Consider the following 18,529-nt stretch of genomic DNA (forward strand, 5'->3'; position numbering starts at 1 on the left):
GGGAGCGGGGCCGGCGCGAGGAGGCGCAGGCGCTTGTGCGAGCGGCCGCGGCGCCCGCTGCAGCGGGGGAAAGCGCCCGCGCCGGCTCCGCTGCGCGCCGCACACCCGTTCGGCAGCCCGTACAGCCGGGGGGCTGCAAAGGGCTGGTAGGAAAATAGCTCGACCTGCAGCTGGGTTAGACACAGCGTGTGGTTCCACCTAAACGTTGTAGCTTTTTCGATGGTTATATCTAAAACTCCTGTCTTACTAGCAATTCACTGTTTTAAGCAATTGAGAACCCAAAAAGTGCGATGGCTTGTTAGGATTTTATTTTTACATTCCTAGCTCTAATTCCTTATAATAACATTGTAACTCTGGATAACTCATTACCCCCAGTATCTTGTTTCAGGAGCCAGTAAATTAGCAGCTGGATGAGTAGCGTAGTTTCAGTTAACTTGAAAACAAAGTGAGGCATCTTTGAATTAAGCATTAATCTAATGCTAAATATTCTTGTTATTGTCACATTCTGTCTAAAACTACACGGTTTTCGTCTTAGGTTTTGGAAAGCTCAGTGAGTTAAGGATTATTTCAGGAATTGCTTGGGCAAGACCGAGGGTAACAGAAGGATGGTATAAATTACGTATTGGCTACAACATCTTTGGAGGATGGAGAAAGCATGTATCTGCTGTACATGTACATGCAGCATGTACGGCTGTGTCTGTTGGGTGTTCTGCATCCCCTTTTTTAGTGGGAATCTCTAGTTTAGTGCCTCGCCCTCATACTTGTGCCTTTACAGGACTAGGTGGTGCCACCTAAAGAGGGTCCTGCGCCTCCATGGATTTCCTGCGTGTCCTGCCTCCATCCATGGGAGATGCAGCTGCACGAGTGGTGCCGGGAGCCCTCGACACAGGGCACGTCCCCATGTCCAGCTGCAGGGAGCCCGGGGATGGCTGGGGGGAAGGATGGGACTCCATGGAGTCACCCGAAACGCGGTCCCCTCTCCCCATGTGCCGTCGGCTGTGCCCCCCTCCGCTCCCGAAGGAAGCGCGCCATTCTCAGTGTGTGGTCTGCCTGGAAAATCCGATCTGGAAAGGACTAGGGACAAGGGTGGCAGCGGGAGGAAGAGGGAGAGGAGGTAATTAAGAAGGTTTTTCCATTCTGCGGTGGCAAACACTCTGTCGTTCAGTTCAGTTGCAGTTCAGGCTCAGACAGGCAAAGCAGCATGGAGCATGAGTGAGGTACTCGGAGCCGAGCGTTGAGCGGCCTGGAGGTTGGAGAGCTGCACGTGCTCCAGTGTCCTGTAAGCTGAAGAGAGGGAGATGACAAAGAAATGGCATGGCCTGTTCGGTGTGTTTTCAGCAAGTGAGAAAATCTGAGAAAATAAAGAATTGGATCCTGCTTCCCTGAGTTGCAGGAGGAACAGACACAAGCAGTGTTGTCTGTTTATGGGTTTGTGTATACAGGCTATTCGGTTAAAAGCAATTCCAGGTCAGTGAGATCATTTAAGTATTATTCAGAAGCAGTGGGGTTGCTTCTTGTTTACCCTTTTTTTTTTTTTTCCTTTATTGTGGCCAGTAAATGTAAACCCAGTAATGTTTACTGGGTAGTAACTGGATGAAACTGCCCCCATTTACATTTGTACAATGTATTCCTGTTCAGAGAAGTTTCATGGCTGCAATCCATCATGTCACGTCAAATTACATTGATCCTTTAATGCAGCTGATATTTAAAATGGTTGTTTTCTCAGATGGAATAATTGCTGCTAATTCCCAGAGCTGACAGCTTGCTTTGCATGATATCCCAATTTAGGCAATAGCATGTCTCGGGTCGGTGTCTCATTCCTCCTTTAGGGCTGCCAGGCTTTGCTTTTTCTCCTTTCTTTTTTATTTTGGGATGAACTTTGCCTGTCCAGGTACCTGGGAATCTCATCTCTTGCAGTTGTTACCCTTGCTCAAAGGTGACTGGAGCTTCAGGGCCCTATCCCATGTAGGGGTGCAAGCACAGGGCATGAACGGCTTATTCTGCAAGCACTGAATTATCTGGAAAAGGAAATAATTTAGTGTATAAGCAGTAATAAAACTTCCCCGTTTCAGAGTAAGGTATAGAGAAGGTGTCCAGTGAATGTGTCTGCCTTGTCACCGTCTCGTTGAAGCCTGAGTCCGGTGGTGCCGTGCTGGGCTCTGTGGATGTTGCCCTGCCTGGTCCTGCTCGGTGGGACCCAGCTCTTGCTGTTGCCCTATTCAGCGATGCCCTAAGCTGCATCCCTAAGCAGGAGGATTTTCCGGAGGACCTCTGGGATTTAGGAGCAGGGGAAGAGGAGTTTTCAAGCAGGGATTTCACTTATGGAAAACAAGGGGTGTGCAACACACAGGCATTTATGGACTAGGACAACATGGAAATTCTCCACGTCCATGTGAATGATGTCAGGATGTGACCCCTGCCATGGCCTTTAGTGCTGCCCTGGTGGCCAGGAGGGCTCAGAGCTGTCTTCAAGGAGAAGCCCCAGAGGATTCAAACAAAATAAGTGCTTTGGAATAGGATGCAAAGGTCTGGCTGAATTCCTTCATTCCTTCTAAGTATAAGGACCCCTCAAGGGTCGTTACAAGCTGGTTTGACTGAAAGTTTGCTGAGCCTGGTTAGAATTATATTTTAGTTACTTCAGTGACTAGAGAAAATGTTGTGAGACCTCATGGTGTCCTGGGGTGTTTTTTCTATGTCTGGCTTGAGCTTGATGTGGCCAAGCCTGACCCCCGTATCCTCCTTCTGCCGTGCATGAAGTGACCTGTTTATCTTCCAGAATTGCAGGGCTCACATTTAAATGGGAGAAAAAGCAGCAGGCCAGAGTTCCTGTTCCTCTTGGAAACCAAATCCAACGAGACTGTAAGGACTTTCAAGGGTTTACAAAAATGATCCATACTATACAGCACCAGGCAGATGTTTTCCATATGTTGTTCAAGTGAAACTCAAATATATTGAGGCAGGCATGTACAGCGATGTGAAGTTATATATTTTGGTATGAGCCAGGGTTTCAAATTGAATTATGCGCAGACATCTTAAGAAAATGTGTGAGAGAGGGGTTTGCATATCTCTGTCTGCAATTGACTCTCTCTCTGGCTCCTTTCTATTCCTGGAAATGACATCCTTAACTATTTATGTTCAAATTTAGTGTCATGCATATTTAGGTCTCTTAATAACTAACTATTCTTTCCATATGATGGTTATTTAATTTAAATGTCTGAGTCTCAACAAAGGAGAAATATAGCTTTTATGTGCTTTCTGGCTTTTTTCTTTTTTTTTCTGATTAATTTAAGTCACACTTAGTCTGGTTTCAGACTCTGTGGAGTATCATGCAAATCTGAAAACTCATCAAGCAGCCACAAGGACATGATTTTGTACTTAAGACTGAAAATTATAATTAATGGTAAATATTTCCTACTCCCATATTATTATACCTCAAATAATTCTTCCTAGGTTATTTATTTATTAGGCTTCCTGACCCAGCGTGCATTTTTCTGCAATGAGTTTTATGCCTCCTTGGCTTTGTGCTGCTGTTTTGTAGAAATGGGTGTCTCCAGGTATGAGCTGACGTCCCGGGGTCTCCCTGGCTTTGGGATGATGCCCCAGGCGGTTCCAGGGCAGTGATTTTTTGGAGGGTTTCTGGTCTGTTCTGTTAACAGGGAACTCCATGCTGCTGCGCGTCCTGCCGGCCTTGTACGAGAAGCAGCCGCAGCCGATAACGCGGCACCTGGGGGAGCTCGTGGCGCTCGTGGCGCAGCTGGACCAGGCCGAACACCACCACCTCCTGAGGCTCTTCCACACGCTGGCCAGGAAGAAGGAGCTTGGGGTAAAACTATACTTGGGAAAAACCACCGCTCCGTGTTACACCTCCTCTTGGAGGAGCTTTGGTTGTTTGGGATAACTGGGTAGCGCCTGCCTGCTGGCTGCCCGCAGGACGGGAGGGCTCCCTCAGCGCACGTGACGGTGCTTTTGCACTTTGTTTCCGTGTAAGTTCTTCAAGTCCATTCCAGATCTTAAATCACAAGGGGAACTTTACAATGACTCTGCTGGACCAAAATGTTTGGTTAAGCCAGAGCTGTTCTCTGCCTTTTGGGCTGTTCGTGCCAGCTGAGTATTAGTTCCAATAACTACAATTCTGTTAGGATACATATATGTAAACATATGTAAATATATATATATATATATATATATAATTGTATTAAATAATTCATCAAGGAGAATTAAAATGAGTTAAGAGCTGATTAAAGCAGACACATGTTAAGCTCTTCCAAGTACTTGCTGCAAGAGAGGACTGTGGCTTTGCGAAACACACATTTTTAAACCAAGAAATACCCAGTTACCCATTCAGAACATCCCCAAAAGCCCCTTGACGTTGGTGGAAAGCCTCCCCTTGGCCTTGGTGGGTGTAGGATCTATCTGTAATATTAAAATGCAAATATTTATCCTTGATCCTCATAAGTTTTAAATTATTTCATTTTCATGCTGTTCTTTTTTTCTGTGTCATGTATAAATCCTAAATATTATCATTTATTACTACTAACAGTTTATTCAGACCACCCAAATTCAGTATTTTGCCAGTGATATGTATCAATTTGCTGAGACTGATAAGTCTCAAGAAAAAGCAACTGAAGAATGGGTCACTTCATGGTCTGTAACTACAGTGAAATATGTTTTGCGCAGGCGACAACAGTTGCACAGTTCAGAGGTCTATTGGTAGATATGTGTGTACATAGATATGCGTGTATATATGTGTGTGTAAGTGCAAAATAATCATTCACAACAGGGTTAGGTAGCTGACACGCTACCTTCTCTTTACTGCAGGGTTTTAAGGATCCTCAGCCTCTGCTGCTACAAGAAATGACAACTTGTCTGCACCATTTTCTGTGCATTGAGGATCTTGTCCTCCCTTCCCCCTTTTTATATTTCTTGGGCTGTTCTAGCTATTAACCTTGTCGTTTTGTTCAGCCTCCTGGGGAAAACCAGACATTTATACTCATACTTTAATTTACTGTATTGTTGGGGAAGACTAATTCATATGTTGTTTGACTCAATGAAGTGTAGGACTGGCCCAGAGCAAGGGAAATACTTGGTGAGGCTTTCTTTCTTTTATTTTTTTTTTTTTTCTTTTTTTAGCAATTGGGCATTAACTCACTTATATATGCATAACTGCAATGTTTCAGGGCTACAAGTTACCTTTATTCCATATGTTGAGCTGAACTCCTATTGACCTCAGGGATAGCTTTATGCAAAGGTCAGTGAGGCTAGAAAAATATCTTACTAAATCAAAATCTAGTGTTTCCTTTTTGTCACTGCGATGTACTGTACCTCCTTTGATTACATATATTGACAATCCATTTCTCTCTCTCCTTTTTTTTTTTTTAATAGATGCTGAAAGAGTGTATTCCATTCCTAATGAGACACTTAGGAAACCCTAATTACAGTGACATTATTTTAAACATCCTTACAGAAATATCTAGCTACAAGCCAATAGCCTTGGCCACTTTCCTTCCAATGCTAAAAGAAGTTGGTGAAAGTTTTCCAAGCTTGATTGGGCAAACAGCCAAGATCTTTGGGGCTGTTGGACATATTGATGAGGTAAGTTTAAAAGCAAAAAAAGTTTGTTGGTTTGGTTTTTTTTTGGCTAAATCTTGTACAAAGTAATGCCTCTGAGTATTTGTCTGTCCTCTGGGAACGGCTGGGAATGCTCCAGTCCCAGCACTCTGCAGCTCTGCAGGGGCAAACGCAGCCGGTCAGTCACTTGGTGGCATCTGTGTCACCGTCTCTCTTTAGATTGACTCTGCAGTGACTCATAGTCACTGGGCTACCAAGCCCCAACTACCCCCACCCATGGGCGATCAAAGGGTCTTACTGAGACTCCGGGTGTCCTGAGGACACCAAACTGATCAGATGTGTTTATGGCACGTCATGATTTCTACTGAGTTTCTGTATTTGTTCTTGGGTGTAAGCTCACCACTATTCATAGGCTGCAGCCTCACAGCGCTGGCCTGTAGAGTCAGAACAGTCTCCTGAATTCAAAGAGTTTCTGGTACATTATTCACATTTTTAAGTCTGTGGCAGAACTTGATTATTTATCTAGAAAATGAATGCTATGTAATAAACATAAACACTTACTGAAGTGTGACGGTGATGCCTATAGCACAGTAACTTGATAATTTATTTCAGCAAAAAGCGAATCCTGCGGTTTCCTTGTCCTTTCAGCAATTCCTTAGGCAAAACATGCACGGAGTCAACTGGAGTTTGTCTGTATAAAGGCTCCAGAAATTGGTCCTGTGTATAAATCCAAACTTGGCTCATTGACTATCTTAAATGTTTCAAAAGACTCTATTAAATCTTATTTTCATAAGCTGTCTATTGAAGTTTTAGTACAAGAGTAATGTCTTGGCTCTGAGGAAACACCAGTCAGTCTTGGCTTCTCTCTCTTCTCCTTTCTGTCCTCTCATCATCATCTCTTCTTCTCTCTTCCCACCTCCCTCTGGTGGTTCCCTTGGCTTAGTGATCATCACCCATTTTGCCATCACGTCCTGCTGCTTTCTCGTGGGTCCCATGTATAGACAGGCTGCAGAGTTCAGGGTCTTTCTTTAGCAATTTCTCTGCTAGAAGGGAAATCATTTACTCTGTGGCTAAATATGTGGAAGACCATTCTCCGTTAGCGGGTGGTTGGCTTCCTAGCTCAGCAGGCAAGGCACAATAGCTCCATATAAATTAAACAATTATTTATAAACTTTAGATCTTAAATACTCTAACTTATCAGTCGAGGGTTATTGAGTAATTATTGGGTAAATATTTCACTGAAGCTTTTGTCTTTCCAAATTTGACTTTTTAATTGTCCTTTGAGTCCCATAGAAACCAGTTGAAAGGGAGGAGGGAAGAAAAATGGCATCGTTTTCCTGTGCAGGGGTGAATCCTCCACATATTTGTCTTCTGCCTTTACTGTGACCGTTGCTTTTGTTTACAGTTGTTGAGATACAGATGATAACGTGCTCAGCAATGAGTGGCATCAGAATCTCCAGAGAGATTTTTCTTTCCAGAGAAAACAGTTTCTCTTGGCCCCGAACCAGGGCCAGTCCCCTTAGCGTCCCCGGGATTGTGCAAGATGCGGGTTGTTCTGCGCATCGCAGGGCAGCTCCCTGGCAGCCTCATCAAGGCACATACCTGATCCGTGAGGAAGGAGCCCCGGAGACCTCGGAGAGGGACAAGTGCCACCGCGCAGAGGTGCCACCGCGCAGAGGTGCCGTGCGGCTGCCTTGACGTGACCCGGGCACTCAGGTACAAGCGTCCGCCCCAGCCAGGCTCCTTGTGTGACCTCGGGCTCCGCGCTGCTAAGGGTGCAAACCGCATCCTTCAGGGAGCCTGAAGGGAAACCTTCCGTTGCACAGCTCTGACTCTGGGTTGCCTCAAAGATACTCTTAAATTTGACAGCTGCAGATTTAACCTGGGAGACTGTGGAATGGGGGAGCCGGATGAGAGCGGGCAGGATCCCAGCTGTGGCCTCTGGGATTCGGGAGCGGGAGGTGGGGCTGGAGGCGAGTTCCTCTGTGCTGTGGTTCTTTGGCACAGTAAATGTCATCGAGGAGTTACCAAACCCCTGCAAAACCACAGGAATTAACATCGCTTGTACCCAGCGTTAGTCCTGCCTGCGTGTGACGCTCCGTGGACGTGGTAACTGCTTCTGAGAGTGAATTGGTAGCTGGGTTAACCTGCACTTCTGAGGGAGCAGGAGACAGCATGTATATGAAAATAGGCTATTTGATAGGGATCACGCTAAGAGTGCCTTTCTGAACAAATAAGGTGTGGAGATAAATATGCAAGTAGGCATCACTCCTGTTTGATGTCAGAGCACTCGTTCCTCCTTTGGCTCTTCATTTCGGGGCCGCAGTGCCACCGTGGCTGGGCCGCCCAGCAGAACTGACCTTCCTCAGCAGCTGCCGCGGCCGGGCTGGTTTCTGCCCTGCACGGAGGAGGCAGCATCTCCCCGGGAGCTCCGGAGCCGCGTCCGCTGGCCTGCCGGGAGCAATTCCTCGCCGAGCGCCCTGGTGTTCGGGAGCGGGGCCTGTGTCCCGTGGCCTCCGGGCTGTGTCCATAGCAAGCCAGGAGCTGCTGGCCAGGCGGAGGCTGCGCTGCCACACGCAGCCAGGAACATCACCATTTGGCCAGGCCATATGCATTGGATGTGTTTGCAGCGGGCTCTGCTCCGGAGACAGCCCGGAGACCTTTCCCTGCGTGCTAAAAAAACATTTATAAATGCAGCATGACAAGGGTGGCAGAGGTGAACCTTCCCACGGGAGACAAACAGCTCCGTTCCCGCCTCGTTAGTATCTAAAATGATACCTAAGTAACGAGTGTGTCCAAGTAGTGGAGAAGGGCTCGGCAGAGTGGAGCAGCCTTTCTGTACCTGCCCACGTGTCCCCTCAGGATTGTCCTTATCCCCAGCCCGCCACTGTGGCGTCTTCCTAGAAATGCCTTCCTGAAAGGCTGCTTTTTCCTCCCTTTCTTTCCCTGTAGCAGAGCTGTGTTATACGTACACTCTTAGCTGATACCTATAGGCATGAATCAACATCGCGAAGCCCCTCCTGAGCCAAAGAAAACTGCAGAGTGAAACGATAGTGGTAACGTTGGAATTTTATGTATTCATATTTTATTTTACTGGGAGTTTACCTGGGGAAAAGAGGTGGTAAGAACTGAGGGCTGCCCCGTTTAATACAGATTGCAGCTCTGAGCAGGAAACGGCTTCTGCTGCCTTCTAGAAGCAGCCTCTTGTGCTCGTACTGAACGGCCTTCCCCACCTTGGCAGTTCAGGCAGAACCCCCGGAGAGATGAGAGCTTGTGGCTGAAAAAACATCCCTCTCTTTTCAAGGCCGTCTTGTTTATACACCCCGCTTCTCCTGATGTCACCGAGAGTCTCATGGGTGAGGCTGAAATACGAAGTTGTCCCTTAATCATAAACTTGTGCAAAGCAAAACACCATCATGGGGTATAAGTCAAATGGGCATTTTAATATTTTTTGCAATAGCTACACATTTTGAAACAATTGGAAATCACAATTTCTTCTGAAATCTGTCTGATCTCTTTTATAGTCTCCTGAGCCTGATTTTACGGCAAAGCAAAGTATTTTGCCACATCTCGTTGCCGATATTTTAATCTTTACCCACTGGCAGATAAACTAATGCCGTAACACAAGAGATGCTTATGATAAGGCATGCAAATGCACAAAATAAGCACTCTTAAAATAGCAGTGGGCTATGTATGTCCAGACAGGCTTTCTGAATTTTCGGGGGTAAAAATTGTGGCAGAGATAATGATGGCTTTCATGTTGAGCCATTCTGCTATGGTTTTGTTTTGCGGAACAGCCGCGTATTGTGTTACTCCCTGGAGTTTATTGTTCTTTTACCCCACTGCAGGCGAGTAGCAGCATTTGAGCCTGCCTGGAGAGGGTCCAGCTGGATCCAAGTGACATGAAAATGGTCGAAACCTCTCTTCCAGTTACGTCTGCCACACAGTTTGTTTAGGAAACAAAAATGTGTTTTAAATGTTAATTGAGCCTGTGTTTATCTCTCACAGGGAGGAATGTCTCCCAAATAAACTGTTGAATATGTACCAGAAAGTCCAGCTCTTTCAAACCATTGAGGAAATAGAGCTTTCCATCACCCCGCGCCATCCCAAACGTCGACGTATCTGTAGTTTTCCCCCATATGGCTGAAAGGAAGCAATTTGTCTGCTACACTTTTCCCATTTATCTTTGTCATGGCGCAGAGCAGCAGATCTTCTTTTGTTTGAAATGAGTTGACTTTTTTCTTTAAAAAAATGTCTCGCTTGTGATATTTAGGCAGTGTCCTGCCAAAATCTCCAGTGTTTTTTATGGCCCAGCTGTATTTAGAATTAAACTTTCAGCAATTTTTTCCCCCTGTTTTGTGGTCCCAGAAGGATACAGGTAATATCGCCGCTGCCCTGCAGTGCTCTGAGTGCAGGTATGGCACGTGGCTTCCCCTTCTTCCCCGCTGGCTTCTGGGAAGAAGAGACTTTCTTTGCTTTCCTGAAGTGCCTTTGCTTGCATTGCAGGGCAGGCCCGACGAGCAGAAGCTGCTCTTGTTCTTGCAGCGAGGCCGGTGGGTCAAACTGCCCGTCGGCACCTGATCCCTGGGCTGACCGCTTCCCTCTGCGCCTTTCCCACTCGCGTGTTTTTAGGCTTGGGGGCTGTAATACACTTGGGGCAGTTATAAGAAAGCAAGGGAGCCCTAGTACTATTCTTACCTCCAGGTTTATATTTGAGTATCTGAATTAATTGACATACAGACATGAATAGTTTGGATCGTTCACACTTGCCAGGGAGCGATGATGAAGTATTTTTGATTTGTGTTTTTTCTGTTATGATGGGAAGCAGTCCCTTTAACCCCAGCCTGGGGGGACCGGCCTCGCTGATGAGGAGGTGGGTGAAGCCCTCGCTCCGGTGGCAGATCCAACGGGCGCTGTGTGGGCCGTGATGGATGTGGCTGCCAGACAGCAGCTCAACACGCGTGATGGGGTCTTGAAACGAAGCCTCATCCTGCCCGTCTCGTTGTGGCAGAATTAGTCATGGTTCTCATCTGAGCGCTGCTTTCAAAGCAGTTGCTGTGAGAATGGGGACCCTGGGTGATTTGGGAGCTGCTTTAACGTAAAGCGTTGGGGCCTGTACGTGGAGGAAGGCCTGAGGCTGGTCTGATGGGCGCAGCGCAGGGCGCTCCTCCACCCGCAGGACACTAAGTCAAAGGAGTCCCATGGCTCTGGGTAGCAGCAGCAAAGACAAACTCTGAGGCAATACTGAGAAATATAGAGAATCGGTAACAGCAACCAGCCCAAAAAGGCAGGTGTGACTGGAAGGTCCCTGGTGGCCTGGAATCCGCGTGGCAGAGAGCTTTTGCGTTTGTTTAGAGTTGTTTTTATCTCCTTGCGTTGCCTAGGAGCAAGCCAGAGTGTGCCTGATATATTTGGTGAACCAACTGGCCAACATGGAGCACTCGTTTCACCATATTCTTTTGCTGGAAATTAAGAACCTCACCGACACCTTCTCCGGCATCTTGGGCTCGCAGAGCAGAGAGATCTACCGCATGAGCAACAGCTTCACTGCCATAGCCAAGCTGCTCGGCCGGCAGCTGGAGCACGACAGCATCCCAGGAGCCAGGTAAACGCTGCTTTCTTGCCATCAAGGGCTGTCTCTGTGGCTGTGGGAGGAGGGAGAGGCAGACGGAGTTTATATGAAGTATCTGCAGGCTGTGATGGATGAGCAGTCAGCTGGGCTCCCCGGTACAAGAGGGATGTGGAGCCTCTTCCCTCTTGAGAGGGTCCAGCGTAGAGCAACGGAGATGATGAAGGGACTGGAGCGTCTATTGAATGAGGAAAGATGGAGCGAGCTGGGCCTGGTTAGTCTGGAGAAGAGAAGATTGAGAGGAGATCGGATCAGTACATACAAGTACCTGAGGGGAGGGTGTGAAGAGGTTGGGGCCAAACTCTTTTCGGTTGTGACCAGTGACAGAAGAAGGAGTAATGGGTATAAATTAAAACCTAGGAAGCTTAAACTGCATAGGAGTAGTATCTTATTTCCTGAGAGGATGCCAGAGACCTGGCACAGGCTGCCCAGAGAGGCTGTGGAGTCTCCTCTGGAGATCTTCCAACCCTCCTGGATGCCGCCCTGTGCCCCGTGCTCTGGGTGTCCCTGCTGGAGCAGGGGCTGGACTGGGTGATCTCTAGAGGTCCCTTCCAACCTCAGCCATCCTGGGATTCTGTAAGTGAAACTAAGACGTACTGCGGCTCCCTGGAGTCGGTAGGATGCCCTCTCTGAATTGCTCGGGACAGCCCTCATACGTCGTTGCGGCGCGTGCTCAGTCATACACGGGGTTGTTCCTGGAGCGGGCAAGCGCAGAGCAGTTTGCAAACACACAGGAGAGACCGTCTTGAGGGAGGAACGCAGATACAAGGGCAGGCTCAGGGATGAGCAACACCAGGGCAGGGAGCTGTAGTTAAAGGATGTCAGTAGAAGTTGTAGCTGTGCTGTAGTTTGGCATCACACAGGAGGATCCGAGCATCCCGCTGCAGAAACACTGCCATTTGGCACGGGAGAACAGGGAAGCTTTTGGAGTCGTGACACCAAAAACAGGATGGAAAGAAAGCCCCATCTCAGCTGAGCAAGGAAGCCTGAAAAGCTGCGGTTAAAAGTGCGTCTGCAAAGTTATCGTGGCAGTTACTGTAAATGATAACCAGCAAAGCCTGCCAAAACAGAGCCTGGCAGAGCTCTGAGATAGGGGCTTGCTTAAAAAATGGAAAAGTATTTTCAAACTTGTACAAAAAGGTGTTCTGATCACTCAGCTGCTTTATAATGATTTGTTTCTTAAGATTAAGGCATTGTGAGCATTGCTGCGTTTGTCACAATAAGAATATAAGTGTCATTTAGATATGTGGCATAGAGGTCACTCTCAGTTAGGGAGGGCCTTATAATTAGCAGTGTGTATCCTGAAACGGGTCAGGAGGACACAATGGTAGGGTAATTCTGTGATGGAATTTAACACAGATGTCAGAAAACTCATAACCATGAAGGATAGCCTTGGAGACAGGCTCGGAGAGCTGCAGCCAAAACACTGAGGTCATTTGAGAAACAATTAGTTGGTATCCTGGAGAGAGGTAAAAATGAAAAGAGAGAGGAGTCCTGACACACTGACTCATTTTAAAGGCAGGCCATAAGCCATGCACAAACTTCACCTGGTGGCAAAAATCTCAGCGGAAATGCAGCCTTAGAACTCACTTTTTATTAAGTTTTATTAAGATAGCAAAAAGTTTAAAGTGAAATGACATATACGTTTGCCAAGCAAGTTAGGTTCAGCTACATGAAGAGTGTGCCTGTTGTCACTTATTGAAGGGGGACGGGAGAAGGGAAGATTGTCCTGTGTTATTGGAACAATAATGGAACAGAGCAGGAATTGAGGCTTCTTTAGTAATAAAGCACAATAATTATCCCGACAGGCATTACCAGCTGAAATGTTCTGATAGTCCTAGTCTGTGTTTCTCTCTCATGCTTTATATTTAAACAAACAAACAAAAAAACAGGAAAAGGATTTAATTAAAATTCTACTGACATATTTCTCTGTTTCTGTCTAAAATTATACTTTGCGAAGAACTAGAAACTGCTTCACCTGCACGTGTGTGTGCTTACGTACACTAAGTGCTATTTTCAGTGGAGAGTCTGGGGTGAGGAAAAGGGAGGAAATGATAACATTTCAGAGATTCTTTTTTTTGAAAATGTTGTTATTTTCCTTCAGAAAAAGAATCTCTACTGATTATACTAAGCATGAAGGGAAAAGACTTTCACTGTTTGCTTGTTTTAATTACATTTGCTTTTGAGTGACGTGTTTGAACATAACAATGTCTATAGGTGAATGAAAATGCCACTGTTGGATTTGAAACATAAAAGTTGCCCTGGGGTTGAGGGCCAAACTGCAAACGGTGATGCAGAGGAGAAAAACACACAGAAAATGCCCGAAAATCACCCCAGGGCTTCAGCGGAGTTGCTCAGACTTCATTGCGTTGTAAGTAAGGGCAGAGTTTGGCCTTAAGTCAGCAGTGAAAATCATTCAGAATGGAAGGTGGCCCCAGTGTGTTTTTGTTGTTGTTACTGTGTGTTTAAACATTTCTTTGGATAAATTGCTGCTTTTAGCAGACAGGGTAGTCCATGGGATAGAGCTGCCTGTGCCGTGTGTCTGGTCTGAGCGTAGCTGGAGGCAGCAGGGACACAAACCTGCTGCTCTGTGATGGTGATGGGCAACGAGGGGCTGCGTGGGGCCGTCTCCGGCGTCTGCCTCGCTCTGGTGCCGGCCCCGCATCCCTTCAAACCAGCCGCTTTGGAATTCCTCCTCATTCTGCATCCACCACTCAATTTCTCCTGCATCATCTGCCTCATCCTGTGGCTCTGGATCATTACATTTACATTTCGGACCTATATCAAACATAGTATCAATTACATCAGGCAAGAATAACTCTGGAGACAACAGCTTAGACTCAGATAAGAGCTTCCCACTGAGTGGAGTTTCATTTGACTTGCCCCAACGTAAGGGGGACCAGGCCAGGCGCAGGCATGGAAATAGGGTCAGTAGCTCCATAGCTGCTGTGATGACTGAGCTGCAGTGTTTTCTAAAGAGCAGCAATTCAGCATATTTGTGCTGCGAAAGGAAAACAGGATTTGAAAATGTGTGGCTAGATTATAACCATTCCTTTCAGAATCATGTGTTTACATAAGAAGAAACTGATTTCTTCAGAGTGATTGCAGGCTTGGATTCCTTTGACACAGGGAATTTTGCATGCATGTAGTGGAGAGCATAATTAAAACCATGTGATACTCTATTAGTACTGCCCCTTAACTGTCACAAAATTTCAAGTTATTCAATCTCAGAGGTGTTTTTTAAGAAAAAATACAGATTTTTAATGGACTGATCCAACCTGGAAGTCTATATGGTCAATTAAAAGAAGGAAAGGAAGGAAGGAAAGAAGGAAAATTCAATGACACTTCCAAGTCCTCGTTCTGAGTTAGAACAAAGCACAATAGACTCTCCCTGTTGTTATTCCCTTTAACGTGGGGGCTGGATGAAATTATCCTTTCTCCTTAAAGAGGAGGGCAGGTCCAGCATATGGCTTCATTTAGCGTTCATTTGCCATTCATATGCCTTTTCATTTTCCCTAGTATTTGTCCTTCTTAAATCAGCATTTGTAGTGGTGAAGAGAGCTGTGGCAGTACCTAAGACTCTCCTACATCCACAAGGGACTGCAGGGTGGTTTGATTGCGCCTTGGGGACCAGCACAGTCCCACGAGGGGTGTCTGCACGGCTGGGCCTCGCTTTCCTCCTCGGCACCGCGGGCTGGAAGCAGGAGCAGGAGGGATGTGCTGGCCCGCTGGGGATGTGCTGGGTCACCTCGCACGTCCTCTCGTGCTCTGCGGTCCGTGTCCCTTGTCATCGGCTGTGGGGCTGTCATGGGTCCTCCTCAGAGGCGACCTGCCCCACAGAGCCTGTACGCTGCGTGTGCTGAGTGTCTGAGGACACATCTCGAGCCGCACGCAGCACCTCAGCCTTGAGCGTGGTTATGCGGGACGAGCTAGTTTCGTTCCCATGGTTGTTTTTTGGGGCTATTTGGAAGTTCTTAATAGGCCTCACAACTAAGTTTTTGGGATTTCCACTGTCCTTGAAAAGCAGCCTGTCTATCCCAAGGTACCTGCCTCTTGCTTTGCTGAAATCTGCACTTCCATCACAGTGGAAGAGGTGATTGTGTCTGCGCTTGCTGAGCCACAAGGACCCGCCCTTGGTCCACTCATGTTGTTTCCATCCAGAGATAAAGCCCTGGAAGCAGCCACAGCTGGGGGCTGTTTTTAGCAGGTTATATTTGTGCGTGCTTCTCTCCCATTTTGAGTGCCCGGCTGGTGATGCTGAGAACGGTGCTGGTGGAATGAGGAAAAAGTCTTCAAATTAAAGTATCCATCCTGGCTTGCTTACCTGGTAAGTCTCGCCGGAGAATTTAAAAGCCAAGAACCAGGGAGCAGCCATAGCACCGTGGGGATCCTCGCAGACACGCTCCTTGGGATTGCACAATAGGTTTCTGCATCCTTTTCCTCCCAGAAACAGCCTGGGCTTTGGTGTAAGCTGATCCTGCTCGAGCAACCTCAGCAATGTACGAGCCGTGTTTTGCCAAGATTTCAAACAATAGTTTGTTTTATTGTCGTTGGAAGGGGCGGCCAGCAGCAGGGCCTGCCAGGCTCCCCGTCGTGCGTGGGGTGGAGGTGCCACGGGATGTTTCACGTGGATGCAGCCCTTCTTCCTGGGAACGAGTGCTCTGTCGCCTGCAAAGTCCATCGGTATCCCTTATCCTTGGGGTAGGGCCTCGAGCGGAGAAAGCTGGAGGGAGAGGTGCTGTTATAAAAGCCCTTTCTTACCCCAAATATCACAGGGGCTTGCTGGTTTGGATCTGCCATTCATAAACCTCATCAGTGCGTCAATGCCCTCTCTGTAGCCGAGGGTTTACGTGCATATATATGGATATGGAGCAGTTATTTTTGCTAGTGCTTAGTTCCCACAAAGAGAGCACTGTTGAGAGGGATTTGGGAGTGACATTATTCTAATAAACTAAATCTTGTCCCACATCTCCAGAAAGATTTCTCAGCAAAGGTCATACTGAGGTTTTTTATTACAGAAGAATATCTTTTTTCAGAATGTTCTGCTGTGTTAATATATTGCCTAAATTAAAAACAAAACAAGACAAAACTTGCTAACTCTCTGGAGAAATATCCTGAACTTCCGTTATCAAAACAAATGAAAACGTGCATTTAGTGAGGCACCAGCCTTGGTGGTTGTTTTTCCAACATTCTTTGTTTCCACAATTGGTGATTTGCAATTTTGGAAATTCTTAGCAGGCCTCCCAGCTGTGAGCAGGGCTTGCTGAGATGCTGCTCATTTGTGGCTTTCCATGTTCATACTTTACAGATCTGGCCATTCAGATGTTTGCTTCTAAGGGGGAAAAGAAAGCAGAAACAAAAACAAAAAATCTCTACTCAAAATTAGTCGGAAGCAAAATGAGCTCGTTTGGGAACTGTGGGTAGAATTAAAAAGAAATAACTACATACTGCGAAGCCCCTAGTTCTGTAGGAAGCTTCTGCCTCTGATTGCTGCACGGTCCGGGTGAGACTTACTTAGTCCCTGGGGGTGTTTAGGACGCAGTGGTTGGTTCTGCCTTGTGTTCCTGTGGCAGTCGGGATCCTGCGATTGCCAGGAGCTGGGAAGTGGCAGCGAGAGCACAGGCTGTTCCGTCCGCAGCAGCCAGCGCTGCTCCCGGGTTTGTTGGCGTTTCCTTTGGCCTAAAAACACCCCAAACCATGCGGGTTTTGCCTTTTCGGCTGTGTTTTCAGGTGGGAGAGCGCAGACCTCGGGGTCAGGCTCCCGGCCTGATGCTGGGAGGGCTGAGCCCCCTGCACGGGGCTGACGGCAGCGCTGCGTGCGGGGGGCGCCCGGCCTGGGGCTTTGGGGTGGGAGATGTGACCTGGGCGCCCGGCCTGGGAGCATCTCCCTGCCTGCCAGGGCTGGGGCGCGGGGCTTCTCTCCCGGGACTCTCCTGGGAACCCTCTGCCTTGCACAGACTGCAGTAATTCTGTAGAAACTGCACATATTTTTGTCAGACTTTTAAAACCAGAGATTTTTATAAAATCTGCAGTTAGCTCTGCTTTTGGTTTTTGAAAATAATGTCACAAGTCGCTGTTCAGTAAGCCTGGAAGAAGGGCCCGAGTTCAGTGAAAAAAAATTTTCTCCAAGAGATTTTCCCACTTGGCTGTCAGGAAAAAGAGTTGTTTTTTACGTAGGCAGATAGAGTACATGCAACTTGCAGTGATTTCAGAGAGGTTCCGTGTTTCTGATCCGGGTGTCAGAGACATTGAGCTAAAGGATGTTTCTGAAAATGATTAATTAGCCTCTAAGAAAGTCTCTGCTGAAACATAATTATTTTACCAGATACATTTTGCAGGTCAAAGGCTGAAATGCAGTGTCAGCATCGCCCTGAGCAGAGTGTGCTGGAGCTAAATTGTTGCTTTTTACTTCCTTAGGATAGAAAGCGATGCCGAAACAAAATCTGCTGTACCATTGGAGGATTTAAAATCTGTTATGAATGGAAAAGAAGAAGATGAAAAGCTGCAAGTTAAAATACAGGCTTTTGAAGAAAAAATAAGCGTTGACAACAATACTCCTGGCTCTGTGCGCCGATACAGTTTAGGGCAGGTTTCTAAAGAAGAAAGGAAGGATATGAGATTTAACAGGTATGGTTCTGCAAAACGCATGAGTGCTTCTCCTGCATGTCAGTTTTGTAATGAAACTTTATCCAAACACTGAGAGATCAGTCCTGTTCTGTAATACCTGTGGGCATCGTAAGTCTAATTTTGACCAAGTCGTACATGCATGAATTTAAAGACTGGATAAAATCTTTCTAAATTATTTACTTAACCTTTTCTGTGCCCTAAATTAGCATGAGGAATAAGAAATAAGGAAACGTACAGAAAACGCTAGAAACGCTAGCCCTCTCTTGGGTATTTTTGCTAGTAAAATATATCAAGCATTTGAGTCAACGTTTTTATCGAATATGCTGCATTTGTTAGGCCACTGGGGCAGCCCAGGTTCACGGGGGTTTCCTCTTCCTGCTGTAGTATTTGGCACACGGGATCTGCAGCGTTCCCTGCTGCCCTGGTGACGGGACATTGCCACCTGTGTCCTGTCCCCTCTTCAGTGCAAAGCAGATCCCTGGTCCCGGCTGTGTCCACAAGTGCATGCGCCGAACCAGCCCCCGGTGGTCCTGGCCCCCGGTGCCTTGGAGCAAGGAGATGGCTTTGGAAGAAGGGATATGGAGAAAAGAGTGGGTGGGGAGGAATGCCTTTCCAGGGATGTTCAGCACTGCTTAGCATTTCATGGAGCTGTTCAAACCGGGGCAAATCCAAATTTCTTCATCGCTTCGCTTCTAGCCTTCCTAC

At 47.0% G+C, this 18,529-nt stretch overlaps 1 protein-coding gene across 3 annotated transcripts in view; it reads left to right on the top strand.

Moving 5' to 3' along the window:
• VEPH1 (ventricular zone expressed PH domain containing 1) overlaps positions 1 to 18,529 on the top strand; it is a 68,411-nt gene that overhangs the window by 16,410 nt on the left and 33,472 nt on the right. For 2 of the 3 annotated variants that reach the window (XM_088530455.1, XM_088530456.1), the window contains exons 4-7: positions 3,657 to 3,823; positions 5,383 to 5,592; positions 10,953 to 11,173; positions 17,615 to 17,824. In XM_088530455.1, coding sequence (XP_088386581.1) covers positions 3,657 to 3,823; positions 5,383 to 5,592; positions 10,953 to 11,173; positions 17,615 to 17,824 — 808 coding nt within the window. The remainder of the gene's footprint in view (positions 1 to 3,656; positions 3,824 to 5,382; positions 5,593 to 10,952; positions 11,174 to 17,614; positions 17,825 to 18,529) is intronic. The other variant, XM_088530457.1, reaches the window with a different exon arrangement.

The sequence above is a fragment of the Tinamus guttatus genome, unplaced genomic scaffold, assembly GCF_059628265.1.
Source record: "Tinamus guttatus ecotype Peru unplaced genomic scaffold, ASM5962826v1 Tinamus_guttatus_pri_ptg000376l, whole genome shotgun sequence".
In the NCBI taxonomy this organism is placed as follows: domain Eukaryota; kingdom Metazoa; phylum Chordata; class Aves; order Tinamiformes; family Tinamidae; genus Tinamus; species Tinamus guttatus.